Raw genomic sequence first — 16,544 nt, 5'->3', positions numbered from 1 at the left:
TTCAGTGGAGTCTCACTGCAGAGGTGACAAGACTTGAGAGCAATAGTATTAAATGTTCTAATCTGAAAAAAGTGTTAATTTTTTTAACATCAGATCAAGCTAAAAGTATAACTCTTTTTAATTTCTTCTTACTTAAAATAACCCTCACTTCTTATTTCCTGCTTGCAACATCTTTTAACAGAGATATAATCGTATCATGTTGACCCGACCCGTTTATTAAACGGGTTAACCGTGTCATATCGGGTTACCCGTTTAATAAATAGGTCGTGTTTGTGTTTGCCACATCCGACCCGTTTAATAAACGGGTCGTATTCGTGTTGAGGTATTCTGACCCGCTAACCCGCCGACCCGACCCGACCCGACCCGATTGCCACCCCTAGTTCATGGTCCTTGTTAAATCGTATTTAGGAAATCATCAGCCAATATCCGAAAATTCTTTGGGTTTTTTGGAATTATGGGAAAAAATTTGGACTTACATAGAATTTTACTCTCTCGTTTTTTCTGTCATTATTCGTCGCAGCCCTCCTATAAATAGTGATTACAAGTCCATTGTCGTGACAACCCCCACAAACACAAGAGAGAGATGAGTGAGAGTCATCAGCACCACCACCATCCCCTCCTGCTTGGAGGAAGGAAGAAGAAGTACGAGCATGGCTACTCTGCCCGTCAGATGGAGTCCTTATCCGCCATCTGTGGGACCTTCGTAGGGCCCGTGCCTTTGGAAACGCCCTACATTGCTGGCAAGGGTGACCTTGCGAGCAAGCACCTAAGAGAGTTCTACGAGGCCTCTGCTTCAGAAAACGGGGTGCCTGAAGAGGTAGGATCTCGTTTCTTCTTCTTCGTCATCATCTTCTTCATCTTGTTTACTTTGCGCTCCTTTTTCTATTCCTTCACTGACCAATATCAACGGTATGAAGAACCTTTTTCTCTTTGTTTTCCTTTCCCTTTTCTACTGCATTTTTGTTGGTTTCAATTGAGGAACACGAGCTCCCATTGGAACCAGACTCATATACTCATCAACATTCCTGCAAAGGATACTTTAATTGTTGAAAGGGTGATTTTGTATACCGTTTACGTTTACTGTAATTAGATTAAATCAATGAACTGGGGTCTACCTAACTTCAGCTTGACTATAAAAAACAAACAAACATTCCTGCGAAGTTTACTTTGGTCATTAGCTCATTTGCTTATTTTTTAAGGATGGCGTTGGAGAGAGAAGAGCGAAGGGTTGTGCTAACTGGTTCATTTTTTTATGACGAGGAACCTTCACCGAGAACTGGGTCACTTAATGGGCCCGAACTCCTGCGTGATAAAGCAACAGCAGCCTCATGCACCAACGGGATTAAATCCTGGACCTTCAGCTTGACACGGGACCCACTGACCACATGGCTGTGTGCTTACTGGTTCACGTTACTATAATTTAATAATTAATGACTATATAACAGCAATCCCACATGTGGCAGAGGGATTCGATCCTCTGCCTTGAGCTTAACAAAGAACCCGGCTTACCACATGGGATACCACCCCGTTGGTATCTTTTTGGGGCTTTTACTCACATAAAATTCTTGTTTGTTTTGACAATTCAAAGCTGTTTCATTTATATCATCGCTATCATATCCTGTCTCTCATCTCAAAATGGTGACTCAAATGAATAATGGCCAAACAGATCAGCCTAAATGAATTATATGGTAATTGGTTTCAATGGTTAATGGAATTAGGTGGCGGAGCTAATGGCGAGGAGGCTGCCGAGGAAGGGGTTGCTGCTGGTCGACTGGGTGCTATGGATGTTGTCAACGAGGCTTGGGACGCTGGCTCTGTGCGGTGGAAAGGGGAGGCTGCGTTGGGGGTTACCTGTTATGAGGAGGTTCGCAGAGATGCCGCTGGAGGCAAGGGAAAGGGTGCTGTTGAGGTGGTCAAGATTGCATGGGCCCCTTGGCAGTTTCCTCAGGGTGGCCTTGGGCATTCTCAAAATCTTCTCCCTCTACACATTCTACTCTCAGGTAACACTCACCCACACCTCTTTCTCTCAAAGCATATAAGGTGATCGGATCAATCGTTTAGGAAAAGTGATTTGACATCCTAACCATCAATTATGGTGATAAACGATCACCATTTTTAATTATGACCGCCAATGATGATATCATCATGAGCTTTTTGGTGAGCCCTACAACTTAGGAAAAGTACCGTGAGATTGATGCAATTGACTGTGATGCTCTCTCTTTCTCTCTCACTATATATATATATATATATATATATAACTCTCCTTGTATATTGTATAGAGAGAGGCAGCTACCACTTTTTTGTCTTACCATCAATAATCTCGTGTTTTTAAGTGATTTTTACAAATCTGACCCCGATAGACCTGGATAGAAAATGACACTTGAATCATGTTTTTTTTTTTTTTATAAAAATTATGATTTTCTCAAGTATTGAATATTTTGATAATTCTTAAATCATTGATTTTAAACCTTATAAAAACCTACTTGCATGTTGGAATCAGATGATCCAAAAGTCTATTCATAATGGTCAAATTTAAAAAAAATATAAAAAAAAAAACTTCAAAATTCTGACAGTAAGCTATAAAAGTGATTGGCCGCTACCACCTTTATATATATATATATACTGACTCATCAAGAACGAGCCGTGAGCCGCTTAGTGGACCCACCAACATATGAGGTAAACCCCAGGTGGCATCAGTGACACTCAAGCCCTTGTAGAACCCACCAATTAAAGGCACCGAGAATTTTGGTACCCACTTGCAAATCACTTTTTAAGTATTTAATATAAGCATCAACCTTTTTAAGAAATCTCCTATATGGGTTCTTTTATGTCACCTCTTAGAATTATTTATTTGCCCTTCGGTAATTTAAGAAAAGAAAAAGGTTAGAAGTGTTATTTCAAAGAGTCAATTAGACTTAAGTTACATAAAAGATAACTAGACGATCACCTGATCCATTTCTTGAAAAGTTAAGCACTTATCTTAAATATTTAAAAACAGAGGCAGCTGAGCACAAATTTATCTACGTTAGACGCCCATATGTAAATTCCCCGTTTTCAATTTTGTCTAGTAGTTTTCCATATTTCATAAAAGGTCTTTAAGACATGAGCATTTTGGTCATTAAGAGACACATGTCTCCTTGTGCAAGACCTTGTGGATGGGTGGAAGGTAGGGTTGCACTCGTTCCTCAAGTTGTCATCCTCCATCTTCATATCCCTCATCCCTCTTAAATTTTATGATGCAAGTTGTTTTTATCAAATTTGACTTTATATATCGATTTAATAAGAATTGACATTTGGATCGTATTTATTTGACAAAAAGAATATGATTTTTGAAATCACAAAAATTGGTGTTGTTAACAATTGATTTTTGAATAGCAAAAAAAAATTGTGCACACAAGTAAGATTTCAGCGATCTTCAATAAATGAATGATGTAGATCACGTCTATCAAGTCCCACTTGATTAAAAAACTTGCATCAAAGAAATCCTAAGAAGGGATATGAAGATAAGGATGGCATAGGGAATGAGTAGAACCCATGTGCCCCAAAGGTCAGTACTGTCAAGCGTTTCTCTTGGTCCATGGCTTAACAACCCTATTTAAAAACTGTCAAGTTTCTTGACTAGGGATTTGTATTAGAAGAGGGCAATTCTTAAATAAAAACCAATATAACCCTAAGGGGTTTGGGTTTGGGTTTGGGTTTGGGGGCCTTGGCCACTAAGCGGGTGGTCAGGGTTCCATTCACATGGGCATTAGCCCTTGGCATATAAGAAGGGGCAAGGGAATTATGTCCCTTGCTCAGTGCCGAATCAAGACAGACTCACTAGGGGCAAGGAGTGTGCCACGAGTTTACACCGTCAGGAAAGCAACCGTAAGTACGGCAGGCATAGCCACCGCAATTAGTCTTTGATACCGTTGATGGTTTTCCCGTTTCTCATTAAAAAAAAAGACCCACATTGTACCTTATATTGGATAAAACAATCATATTCTAAAATACACAAGGGACATTAAGTCGTTTGTTCCATTTCCACCAATAAGAAAAGACTATTGATGGGAAGGTCATCCCATGTGCCCACATGGGGTGTGTGTGTGTGTTGATTTACATAGCCAACGTGGAAAGAAACCATGATGACTGTGGACCCCACAAGAAAATGGAATTGGCATGTTTGTCTCACCAACGAAATGGAGGGTTCCATATGTAAACCTCAATTTTCATGTGTAAGTTGGGTGAAACAAACGACCCTAGTAAACAAAACTAGAAATAAGGATGAGTTTTAGGTCCCTGTCCACTTCTTCAAAAGCTACAGGTCATAGTCGCAAGTGTGAAAAAAAGGTAAGAAAAGTATGTAAAAAAACAATGGAAAACAGAATCTTTCCACGCTTTTTCAAAACAATTAAATTTCCTCGTATGACAAAAATCACATTAGTTATAAATGGGCCACTGGAATATGAGAACTACAGGGCAAAACGAAATTTTTATAGTTTTTTTTCTTAAATTTGACCACATGGATTTGATCTACATTCTTGGCTTTAAAGAGACCGACTCTAAATTTTTGTATATTCAAGCATCCAAAATTCATTTTTTTTGTCAAAAAAACAAGATCAAACAGCTGATTCTTAAAAATGGACCATGTTGAACACATCTGTAGGGTCAGATTTGCAAAAAAAGTACTGAAAATGCCTAGTTCAAATTCTAGTTCTCATATATATATATATATATATATATATTTATTTATTTTTGAAGGTAGCTGCCTACTCTGTTTTGTGACTATCGTAGATTATCATGAGCAAGCAAAGGGTTTCACATCGTTTTTTACAAATTTGACATTACAGATGTGTTGGCATGATCAATTTGCTAAGAAATGAAAATTGAATTATATTTTTTTGATAAAAAAACATGTTTTTTAAGTCTTGGATATTTATAAAAAATTTACACCATTGAGTTTTAAATTTCATAAAAACTTACCAGGAATAGGACGACCCATAGACTGCAATAAACATGGATAGGTGTAGGCAACTAGTCTCTCTCTCTCTCTCTATATATATATATATATATAGTTTCGGGTTTTACATTTAGCCACCTACTTTTATAAGTTAAATTTCAAAGGCATACTTGGTCCCATAGTTATCAACCCTCTGTGCCTCAAGGCGCAAGCCTGAGGCACAAATTTTTTTTTTACTTTCCAACAAGATTTCTGAGACATAATCAACAAAGTTTTTGTAGGTTAATCTCATATATTTTCCAGTTATTTCAGTTATGTAATAAATTTCTTAATATATTACTATATTTTAACTTTTGTTGGTTTATCTCGTATATTTTTCAGTTATTTCAGTTATGTAATAAATTTCTTAATATATTACTATATTTTAACTTTTGTTGGTTAATCTCGTATATTTTTCAGTTATTTCAATCATGTAATTAGTTTCTTAATATATTTTAACTTTTGTTGGTTAATCTCATGTTTTTCAGCTATGTAATCAGTTTTTAGTTACTTTTATATGTTAATCTCATATTTTTTAGAATAATCTCATATATTTTAACTTTTGTAGGTTAATCTCATATATTTTCCAGTTATGTAAACAGTTTCTTAATATATTTTAACTTTTGTTGGTTAATCTCATATATTTTCCAGTTATGTAATCAATTTTTAGTTACTTTTATATGTTAATCTCATGTTTTTTAGAATAATCTTATATATTTTAACTTTTGTAGGTTAATCTCATATATTTTTTAGTTTTTTCAGTTATGTAATCAGTTTCTTAGTATATTTTAACTTTTGTTGGTTAATCTCATATATTTTCCAGTTATGTAATCAGTTTTTAGTTACTTTTATATGTTAATCTCACATTTTTTAGAATAATCTCATATATTTTAACTTTTGTAGGTTAATCTCATATATTTTCCAGTTATTTCAGTTATGTAATCAGTTTCTTAGTATATTTTAACTTTTTTGGGTTAATCTCATATATTTTTCAGTTATGTAATCAGTTTTTAGTTACTTTTATATGTTAATCTCATATCTTTTAGAATAATCTCATATATTTTAACTTTTGTAGGTTAATCTCATATATTTTCCAGTTATGTAATCAGTTTCTTAGTATATTCTATCTTTTGTTGGTTAATCTCGTATATTTTCCAGTTATGTAATCATTTTTTTAGTTACTTTTATATGTTAATCTCATATTTTTTAGAATAATCTCATATATTTTAACTTTTGTAGGTTAATCTCATATATTTTCCAGTTATGTAAACAGTTTCTTAATATATTTTAACTTTTGTTGGTTAATCTCATATATTTTCCAGTTATGTAATCAGTTTTTAGTTACTTTTATATGTTAATCTCATGTTTTTTAGAATAATCTCATATATTTTAACTTTTGTAGGTTAATCTCATATATTTTCCAGTTTTTCAGTTATGTAATCAGTTTCTTAGTATATTTTAACTTTTGTTGGTTAATCTCATATATTTTTCCAGTTATGTAATCAGTTTTTAGTTACTTTTATATGTTAATCTCACATTTTTTAGAATAATCTCATATATTTTAACTTTTGTAGGTTAATCTCATATATTTTCCAGTTATTTCAGTTATGTAATCAGTTTCTTAGTATATTTTAACTTTTTTGGGTTAATCTCATATATTTTTCAGTTATGTAATCAGTTTTTAGTTGCTTTTATATGTTAATCTCATATTTTTTAGAATAATCTCATATATTTTAACTTTTGTAGGTTAATCTCATATATTTTCCAGTTATGTAATCGGTTTCTTAGTATATTCTATCTTTTGTTGGTTAATCTCGTATATTTTCCAGTTATGTAATCATTTTTTTAGTTACTTTTATATGTTAATCTCATATTTTTTAGAATAATCTCATATATTTTAACTTTTGTAGGTTAATCTCATATATTTTCCAGTTATTTCAGTTATGTAATCAGTTTCTTAGTATATTTTAACTGTTTTTGGTTAATTTCATATATTTTTCAGTTATGTAATCAGTTTTTAGTTATTTTTATATGTTAATCTCATATTTTTAGTACTTATTTGAGATTTTCTATTTCTTATTGGTTGTTATTTCATCAATAAAGCATTTCTTTATTTATTTTTATTTTTATATATTTTTTTATAATTTTTTTAAAGTTTTCAAAAAAAAATTTGAGGCTTATGCTTTACGCCTCGAGGCTTACTTCTCGCCTCGGTTTTTGGTGGAGTGCCTCGCTACGCCTCGGTTTTTGGTGGTCCCTAAATTAGTCAGTTGGCCTTTGTTTAATCACAAAGAGTGATGAAATGCCCTCATTTGTTTGTTTTTGTAACAAAAGACACATAACGAGTTGCTCATTAAAAAAGACAAAACTGTCATTTTACACAGAGACAACTATTTGAAATGCATTCAGATAAAGTAGGCAGTTAAATGTAATAACTTAAATATTAGGCTGTTCTTTATTGATATTCAATTAGGTCAGGAACCTTTTTTGTAAATTACTTTTTTTTTTCCTGTTACTGTAGGTTGATGAAAGCATGAAGAATCCATCATGGAAAGCAATTGGCTACAGTGTCAACACCAAAAGAGGGGAGCCCAAAAGAGAGAGGCCCTTGGACCATGGAATTGTTGACGCTGCAGCTGAAGATGGCACCAGTTTACTGGATAGTCTCTCCAAGCATGGCCTAAAAATTACAGAAGATCCAATAAAAAACCTGTACACAATAGAATGTGATGCAGTGGTGGTTGGTTCTGGCTGTGGAGGTGGAGTTGCTGCTGCAGCCTTGGCAAAATCTGGCTACAAAGTGGTGGTGTTGGAGAAAGGAGGCTACTTCTGGGGTGATGACTATTCCCTGCTAGAAGGCCCTTCCTTCGACCAACTGTACCAAAATGGTGGAAAATTGACCTCAGTAGACATGAAAATAAACATCATGGCTGGCTCAACTGTTGGTGGTGGGTCAGCAATCAATTGGTCAGCATCAATTAGGACACCTGACTCAGTACTCAGGGAATGGGCCAAAGATCATGGGCTTGCACTCTTTGGCAAGCAGGAGTATCAGGAGGCAATGGATGCAGTGTGTAGAAGGCTGGGTGTTGTGGACAAGTGCACAGAGGAAGGGTTTCAGAACAGGGTCCTCAGAGTTGGGTGTAAGGCCCTTGGTCTGAACTGTGACAGTGTGTCTAGGAACTCATCAGAGGGCCACTTTTGTGGGTCTTGTGGTCATGGATGCCCCACTGGAGAAAAGAAAGGAACTGATTCTACTTGGTTGGTTGATGCGGTGGACAGTGGTGCAGTGATCTTAACCAGAGTTAAAGCGGAGAAGTTTGTGTTTGAAGAGAGAAATGGAGTTCTTGGGGGGACTACCAAGAAGTGTTTGGGGGTTATTGCTAGTGCATGTGATCCCAAGGACTCAAATACCCCAAAGAGGTTGTTCATTAGTTCTAAACTAAGTGTTTCAGCATGTGGGTCATTGATGACACCACCCCTTCTCATCTCTAGTGGGCTGAAGAACCCAAACATAGGAAAGAACTTGCACCTCCACCCTGTGTTGTTTGCTTGGGGGTACTTCCCTGAGTCTGATTCAAGCATCAAGGGCAAGGTTTATGAAGGAGGAATCATCACTTCCATACACAAGATTTTGTCAGAAAATAACTGTCCTGAGGTGATTATAGAGGCCGCTTCGATCGGGCCGGCATCGTATGCTGCACTGACTCCCTGGTTGTCTAATTCGGACATGAAGGAAAGGATGCTCAGGTATTCCAGGACTGTGCATCTGTTTGCACTTGTTAGGGATGTGGGGTCTGGTGAAGTGAAGGAGGAGGACAGGATCAAATACACCTTAAGCAAGGTGGACAAGGAGAATCTGAGGGATGGACTAAGGACAGTGCTGAGAATCCTGGTAGCAGCAGGGGCAAGTGAGGTTGGTACTGTGCGGAGTGATGGGCAGAGGATCAAGGCAAAAGGGATTAAGAAAGAGGATTTAGATGAGTTTTTAGATGGGGTGGCAGCAGCACGGGGTATCCTTTCAGGTTCCAAACTGTGGAACATGTACTGCTCTGCTCACCAGATGGGGAGTTGTAGGATGGGTGTGAATGCAAGAGAGGGTGCAGTTGATGAGAATGGGCAGAGTTGGGAAGCAGAGGGGTTATTTGTTTGTGATGGCAGCCTGGTTCCTACTGCCATTGGGGTCAATCCCATGATCACCATTCAGTCAGTGGCTTACTGTGTCTCTAAGAGAATGGTGGAGTTCTTGCACAATAAGTAAAAACAGAGGCAGCATGAGATTTGAGGGATTGGCAAATAAACCAATTATAGGCAATGTATGAGGTGCCCCCAAGATGCTACCAAATACTGAGCATGTGACCGTTTTCTATTTCTGTGTTATATGTTTCTCAATAAAGAATGATTAATAGATGTAACTAACACCTCTCCCTCTCTCTCTCTCAAAGATTCAACTATGGGAAAATGAATTTCTTCAAAGTGATAGAAAAGTAACTTGAGGCGGTCATATGAGCAGTTTGTTGAGAAGATAGGCACCCATCCGATTTTTTTTAAAATGTAAGCAGTTAAAACGTAATCTTTCCATAAGACAGGCGCCTATAAGTAAATCTCCCAAATGCAAAAGAACCCTTCTGTGTTTTGTCATCGCAATCAAACGCCCATCAAAAGTCCTCGTGGCTTTGTCATGTATGTGAAGTCAAACAGCATTAAAAAAAAAGGGGGGTTCTTGGCAGATCGCAGCAAAAATCCACAGTTTTTGGGGGTCTAGCGGCAAAGTTAGACTGGAACTTCACAGATAACAGCACCAATTCTAAGAAAAATTTTCAACCTGACTTGCCAGCAGTCGATAACTTTTGCCACATTTAAGAGATGGGAAAAAGAAAAGATAAACAAATCAAGACAAAAACATCTCTACATCCATTAACTAGATGCACTAGCTAATCCGTTGGTTTACTAAAACACCCAGCAAAGGATGATAGAACTCACCCTCATGCAAATCATACAAGCAATTTTTTTTTATCAATCTCTGGATCAACTTTCCAAGAGAAATAATTATATAACAAAAGGCCCTTGCACTTTCACAAAATTTATTATTCAAAAAAGGGTGATAAAAGCTAAGAGGCTAAAGAAGTTACTTTGCAGCAGCTTTTACTGCTTTCTGGGCTGCATAATCCAGATCCTCCGCTGTGATTATTGTCATCCCACTCTCCTGCATGTTTGTATTTCAGCTGCATCACTTCACCCAGACAAAGGCTTAAGAGATATGCAAAGAATCTAGAAGGTTACCTTCAAAATTTTCTTCCCATGGTCAACATTGGTTCCTTCCAAGTGAACAACAACAGGCACTTTGAGGGAAACCTGGGAAAGAAAGCTTAGAAACATCCTCAGGATGTTCGAGAAAAATTGACGCGACCAACAATGAAAAATGAAGGACAACACATGTTTCTGTTTCAACAGGGAAGACCAAAGAATCCTCAGGGAACATGCGAGAGAAATTTTCATGTGGGCGGAATGTCATTTCTGTGAACGCTTCCCCTTGAGAAGAATGTTCCCATGAAAAACTTCTACTATGTTTGTTGCGTGCAGGAATACAATAAGGTAGGAAAATTTATTTGGGGTTTCAGGATTTAAGTCTCAGACTTGGATTTATTTCTTGGGGTGCAGAGCTGGAGATGGCCAATTGTTTTCCCAGTAAGACTGGCAAAAACTGTACCAAATGGTTTTTACCGTAATGGAAACAGCTGGGAGAAATCCACCATCTATCCTGTAAAAGTAAGACGTCCCAAGTTTCTCATCAAAGATAGACATACTTTCCACCAAAAAATCACCCTTTTCAGCATTCAGTGAATCTTAGTTTATGCGTGAATGTATGAAAAAAGATTGTGCGTGTGTGTGCAAGAGAGAGAGAGAGAGAGAGAGAGAGAGAGAGAGAGAGATGCAAACTGACAGGTGCCCGAAAACATTACCTGTTTGGCAGCATTAACGATGCCACTTGCAATTATATCGCATTTCATGATGCCCCCAAATATGCTGACCAATATTGCTTTCACCTTTTCATCAGATGTTAAAATTTTGAATGCTTCCACCACCTACATGACATTTTAAAGCATAATGATTAAGCGCCATCCTGTGCCATGATAAGCTGAAGTCATGGCTCAATTATATATATTTGTTATGATTTGCTCACAAAAGATTTCCTGTAAATTTGTTTTTTCAAATAGAAAATTCTTTTCACTGTTTTCTGTTTTCATTTTAAAAAATCAGTGCTAGCATTTTCCCAATGTTTTCCTGAGAAAAAAACATTCATTTCAAGTTTTCCTGAGAAAAAAATTTGCTGATATAGTTGCGAAAATGCTAATAGCATAAAATGCCAAACAATATAAACTATATAAACCATGTGCTATATAACACTTATGAACACCATGTCATATGAGAAAGGGAAGAGAACAGAATTCACCCAACATCCAGAAAAATTCAATAGGTTAAAAACCATAGTCGCATAGCAAACTAAAAATCTGTGTAGGCACTGATGTCACCATCAATAACAACTTTTTGAAATATTTTGTGCCCATTCCCAGAGGGATAAAGCAAAATCATCAAGTATCATCAAATTCACATCATAATCCCTATGACAGAACTCCAAGTTTCTCAATCTGCATGTTTACTCCCAAATGCAGGGTAATTCATTCTAAGGATTAGCAAACTAAACAAACTAATCCAAGAAAATGGAGTGCCCTGAAATTCTGAAAATGCAGCCCTTACCTGGCTCTCTGAGGCATTTCCGCCAACATCTAGAAAATTGGCAGGAGTTCCTCCATGTAACTTAATTATGTCCATGGTTGCCATTGCCAACCCTGCTCCATTCACCATGCATCCAATCTCTCCATCTAACCCAATATAGTTTAGGTCTACTTTTGCTGCATCATCCTGCAGAAGTAGGAAAAAAAGAGCTGATGATATATGGGATCATAGATTTCTGTAGTAGTTTAGATTCAAAAGATCACTGAAGTAACTATATCTGCATAAGCACTAGGGATTTACAAATTACAGTAGACCAAATTCAGTTAGTTTAAGCTCCAAAGCAATGTCATATCATTGCGAATTGGCCGATTCATATCATATCGACCAGAAATCGATACGAAATCAAGCTGATTCGGCTTATTTTTTAAATACTTCTTAATATTTTGTGATGTGTCATCTGCTGGTTAAAAATTAGTCGATTCAGTTCAATTCAGTTCAAAATTGGAATCATCAAATTCACCTGAATCGTTTAAAAAAGATTCAGGGTCTGATAGGATTCTAACAACATTGCTCCAAAGATCATGAAGTGACTATATTTGCATAAGCACTAAGGATTTACAAATTACAATGGACCAGATTCAGATATCAGACTCCAGAACTGACTGAGCTTAATCCAGTACTGATTTTGGTTCCCATGGCACCAAATCTGACACTCCTACAAATAAAATATAACAGGTTCTGGATAACCATCAAACAATGGCAGAACTGGATTAACAGGATCAGGACAGAACCTGATCTGATTGGGTACGTGATACACTCTAAGTCAAATCCAGCTAAACAAGAATGGATTAGCTTGGATTCAGGTCACATATGATCCATCAGATAGCACATTTCAAGGTCAAAAGCAATGTTGTGAAAAGCATTGAGGCGCAGCGAGGCTCTCCACCAAAAACTGAGGCGAGGCGTAAAGCGTAAGCCTCAAATTTTTTTTGAAAACTTAAAAAAACTATAGAAAATATCTAAAAATACAAATAAATAAAAAATGCTTTATTGATGAAGCAACAAGCAATAAGAAATAGAAAATCTAAAATAAATACTAAAAATTATGAGATTAACATGTAAAAGTAACTGAGAAACTGATCGTAATGCGTAAGCCTCAATTTTTTTTTTGAAAACTTTAAAAAAACTATAAAAAATATCTAAAAATACAAATAAATAAAAAAATGCTTTATTGATGAAGCAACAAGCAATAAGAAATAGAAATTCTAAAATAAAATACTGAAAAATCTAAAATAAATACTAAAAAATATGAGAGATTAACATGAAACTGATTATATAACTTAGAAAAAAACTAAGGATTAAACTATAAAAAAATAACTAAAAATACAAATAAATAAATAAAATGCTTTATTGATGAAGCACGCCTTAGGCTGGCACCTTGAGGTGCATAGGGCCTCGCCTCAAGGCGAGGCACCCTTTTAACAACACTGGTCAAAAGCTTCCAAGAAATTGATTTTACACACAAAACACATGCAGGTGTGGAGCTAGACCTCTCTAGGGTCCTCTTGAGATGAATCACGGAGAGAGAATATTTCTTTCTGGCGAAAAGCAGCATTATCATCAAAATTCAATTTTGCATCAGCTACTACCAACTGTCCATCAGAAGTCTCAGCCATTGGATTGATCTGTAAAAGTAAGAAAGAACTTGTATTTATCGCCAAAATTAAAATAAATGATGCTTAATATGTGTGTATGTGTGGGATGGGTCTTATCTAACTTTAAACTAGTTATATTGATTTTAGCAGCATTCAGCTGATTGAAACAATCAAAATACCCTTAAAAGTAACGACATTTTTTAAAATATATTAGTTACTCTCTATGTCACATGGGTGCAGGTGCGGGTGCGGGGATTCAGCACTTCCAAAAAACCCGGGTGCGGGGGTGCAGCAGGGGCAAAAATCTAATATATAAGGGGGTACGGTTGTTGCAATGCTTGTAAATGCACTATTGTGCCTTGGGGATTTGGTCCCCTCATTGGACGAGCATGCAGCTTTAAACCAGAGTTACCAGAAGCTTTTTATTCAGGTGGGAAGCGCACTTCCTGGAAACTCGCTTTAGAAGCACAATATTACTTGCTTTTGAAACTTGATGGGAATCTCGATTCTCCCACGTTTCTGCTGTGCTTCACATAGGCTTCATTCGTTTCCTACATGCTTCTTATATGTCCTCTCATGCTTCTTTTCAAGCTTTCTGCATTTCATCCCATGCTTCTACGCACTTCCCATGTGCTTTCTCTAAATAGGTGACCATCATTTTTAGATTTTGACAAAAGTTTAATTCTTACACTAAAAAATCATGAAACTAAAGAAGTCATTTTTTATTTTATTTTTTATTAGCTTCCTATTTGATTCCCGTTTTACTTCCCATTCGATTCTAATATCGCTTCCTGTTCTTTGATTCCGATTTCGTTTTCAAATTGATTCCTCGCTTCCTGCTTCTTATAAATTTCAAAATGCCTCGCTTCCGCTTCCTGGTCTGACAACCTTGCTTTAGACATCTTGCAAGCACTATAAGAACTATGCACAAAAAAGAGTGGCTCTGCTTGAGATGTCCCCCACAATTATGCACACCAAACGGTGGATTTGTTTCAAGATTGCTATGGGAGAGAGTGATCTGGAGAAGGGGAAAAGGAAAGAGGGAAGTCGTCAGGGTTACCAAGGCATCTAGTTGAAGTTATTGAACTTCCCCTTCCGTTTTTCAGCATTGATAACCCATTACATCACCCATGCGTATGCCATTTACGTCCATCATGCTCCTATTTCTGCTTTCCAGCACGTCCAGCCATCATTAAGGGTGTCAACGGGTCCGGTTTGGTTTGGACTCAGGTGGAACCAGACCTGGCCCCGATTTTCGGGTATGGTATCGGGTCCAGGACCCGGGGTTTAATAGGACCTACCATAAGAAAAAAAAACATACCTGGACCCGATAAAAACTACATGAACCAGACCCAGGCCATACATTGTAAAACCATATTTTTTTATCATTTTTACATTGAAAAATTGCGGGTCTTAATCGAAACTCGAGTCTGTCAAGGGTCTAGTATAGAATTTCACAAACTATACCTGGGTCCATGTATTAACCAGACCTTCGGGTCTGGACCTGGGTCTTAATCGGGTCTTCTTATTTATCACCATACCCGGACCCTATAGTGTTTGGTTCGGTCTCCCCCTTATAATCTGCAGCATCAATTAGCCATTGCTAATGCAAGTCCGTGATACAACACTGGAGACAAACCAACATCCTTTCCCCCTTCCATTACTCGCCAGCATTGATGGGGCATTACCTTATGCATGTCAATGGAACAAATCTTCCCCTTGCTTCCTGCTTCCCCGCATTGACCAGCCATTACCCCATCTAAAACTCATAAACGAGCTTCGAAAAAAAAAAAAACAGATACACACATATCCTTTCATCATCCTTTCCCTTCTGCTGTCTGGCATTAATTGACGAATTACCACATCAGCATCCATGACACACAAGATTGAAACAGATACATCCTTCCCCCTGCAACTTTCTACATTGATCAGCCATTACATCATCCATGTCCCGCGCACAAGTTCTGACCTCCATAACTAGGCATGTGTTCCTTCTGGGAAGGTAATGCCTGGGAGGGCCTCCCAAAAAGTGTACCAAATCTGCCTGGACTCCATTCATTATGGAGATTGAGCACCTAAAACACCACCAACCAAAGCTATTTGGGAAAGCCTCAAGAAGTTGTTCAGATGCACATTTAACCATAAATGCTGGATAGTCTGGAAAGTTGCATTGTGCTCCAAAATGCAGCTTCCTTACTTATCCCACTACCCTGGATAAGTATAAATGCCAATGGATGCCAGGTTCATCTTCCCCAGAATAAGCAAACTACCAAACCATGGAAGATCAAGAAATCATAGAATTATGCAACAGGATTTGAAGAACTCTTCTATCGTATTGTGATTTTAGGCGGATTGTCCTTCCAATTCCTTATTGATTCTACGCTATTTAATCATTCCTTTCATCATGAGGGGGGTTGTTTCGGATGCATCCATTTATCCAGAGAACCAGGATAAGATAGGATATCCCACTGTAGAGCACAACAAAATATCTAAGTTTATCCCAAACTTCCTGAGATGTTGCTTTTACGAAACTCCCAAATTACTCCTCAATGTAGGAAAAAATTGAAACAAATCACTTCGAAAAGATTGATGAACTCCAAGAGGGAAAAAAAGGAAGATCGTTCTTACAAAGCAACCAAATAGAAAAAAAATAAAACTAACGCAATAAATCCCAAATTATTCTTAGTCAGATGATGGAGATTTAACTTTAAATGCGCGTTTGGGTGTGCCACGCTTATCCAGAAACCTGGGATAAATTTGGATAAATTGTATTCAGCATCCCAAACCGTTCCCAGTTTTTTTGGACAAGCAGGTGTCGGGGAACACACACACAGACCTGATACTCGTGGACGTTGAGTCGCCGGAGCTGCTGGTTCTGCCATTTCCCGGCGACGGAGAGCGACCGGGAAACGATACCCTTTACCAAACCACTCACCATCTCTCTCTCCGAAGCAAAAGATGGAAGATCGTCGGCTGCTTTTTTATTCAGTCTCTCTCTCAAGAAAGAAAGAAAGAAAGGAAGAGAGAGGATTGGTGAAGCGGCAGCACAAGAATCAAATTTTCGCGTTCGGCGCCGATGAGAAATAGGTTTACCTTTGGGGCGTCAGAAGAAATTCTGGGGACTAAAACCCAAAAAAAAAGGAAAAAATCAATTTAAAGGCTTCTTTTTGCAT

At 37.2% G+C, this 16,544-nt stretch overlaps 2 protein-coding genes across 2 annotated transcripts; one reads left to right on the top strand and one right to left on the bottom strand.

Moving 5' to 3' along the window:
• Window positions 1–548: 548 nt before the first annotated feature.
• On the top strand, window positions 549–9,393 carry LOC149813949 (long-chain-alcohol oxidase FAO2-like). Its single transcript, XM_089992023.1, has 3 exons — window positions 549–817; window positions 1,719–2,000; window positions 7,500–9,393. The coding sequence occupies exons 1-3, from the start codon at window positions 584–586 to the stop codon at window positions 9,237–9,239; spliced, it is 2,256 nt and encodes a 751-aa protein (XP_089848149.1). The 5' UTR covers window positions 549–583; the 3' UTR covers window positions 9,240–9,393.
• Window positions 9,394–10,106: 713 nt separating this feature from the next.
• LOC149813948 (succinate--CoA ligase [ADP-forming] subunit beta, mitochondrial-like) lies at window positions 10,107–16,309 on the bottom strand. Its single transcript, XM_089991233.1, has 8 exons — window positions 16,208–16,309; window positions 15,581–15,637; window positions 15,331–15,446; window positions 13,267–13,420; window positions 11,738–11,902; window positions 10,942–11,064; window positions 10,262–10,333; window positions 10,107–10,184 (listed from the first exon to the last, which is right to left on the bottom strand). The coding sequence occupies exons 1-8, from the start codon at window positions 16,307–16,309 to the stop codon at window positions 10,107–10,109; spliced, it is 867 nt and encodes a 288-aa protein (XP_089847359.1).
• Between the last annotated feature and the right edge of the window lie 235 nt (window positions 16,310–16,544).

This window comes from Nuphar pumila, chromosome 16, assembly GCF_984573655.1.
Source record: "Nuphar pumila chromosome 16, dmNupPumi1.hap1.1, whole genome shotgun sequence".
NCBI lineage: Eukaryota > Viridiplantae > Streptophyta > Magnoliopsida > Nymphaeales > Nymphaeaceae > Nuphar > Nuphar pumila.
This window is presented reverse-complemented; position numbering and strand designations above follow the sequence as displayed.

Coding starts and splice junctions, on each gene's coding strand:
- LOC149813949 (XM_089992023.1), top strand. CDS start 584: ATGAGTGAGAGTCATCAGCACCACCACCATCCCCTCCTGCTTGGAGGA. Junction 818..1,718: donor AAAACGGGGTGCCTGAAGAG/GTAGGATCTCGT, acceptor TAATGGAATTAG/GTGGCGGAGCTAATGGCGAG. Junction 2,001..7,499: donor TCTACACATTCTACTCTCAG/GTAACACTCACC, acceptor CTGTTACTGTAG/GTTGATGAAAGCATGAAGAA.
- LOC149813948 (XM_089991233.1), bottom strand. CDS start 16,309: ATGGTGAGTGGTTTGGTAAAGGGTATCGTTTCCCGGTCGCTCTCCGTC. Junction 11,903..13,266: donor CTCAAGAGGACCCTAGAGAG/GTCTAGCTCCAC, acceptor CTACTTCTGCAG/GATGATGCAGCAAAAGTAGA. Junction 10,334..10,941: donor TCGTTAATGCTGCCAAACAG/GTAATGTTTTCG, acceptor TTTCTTTCCCAG/GTTTCCCTCAAAGTGCCTGT.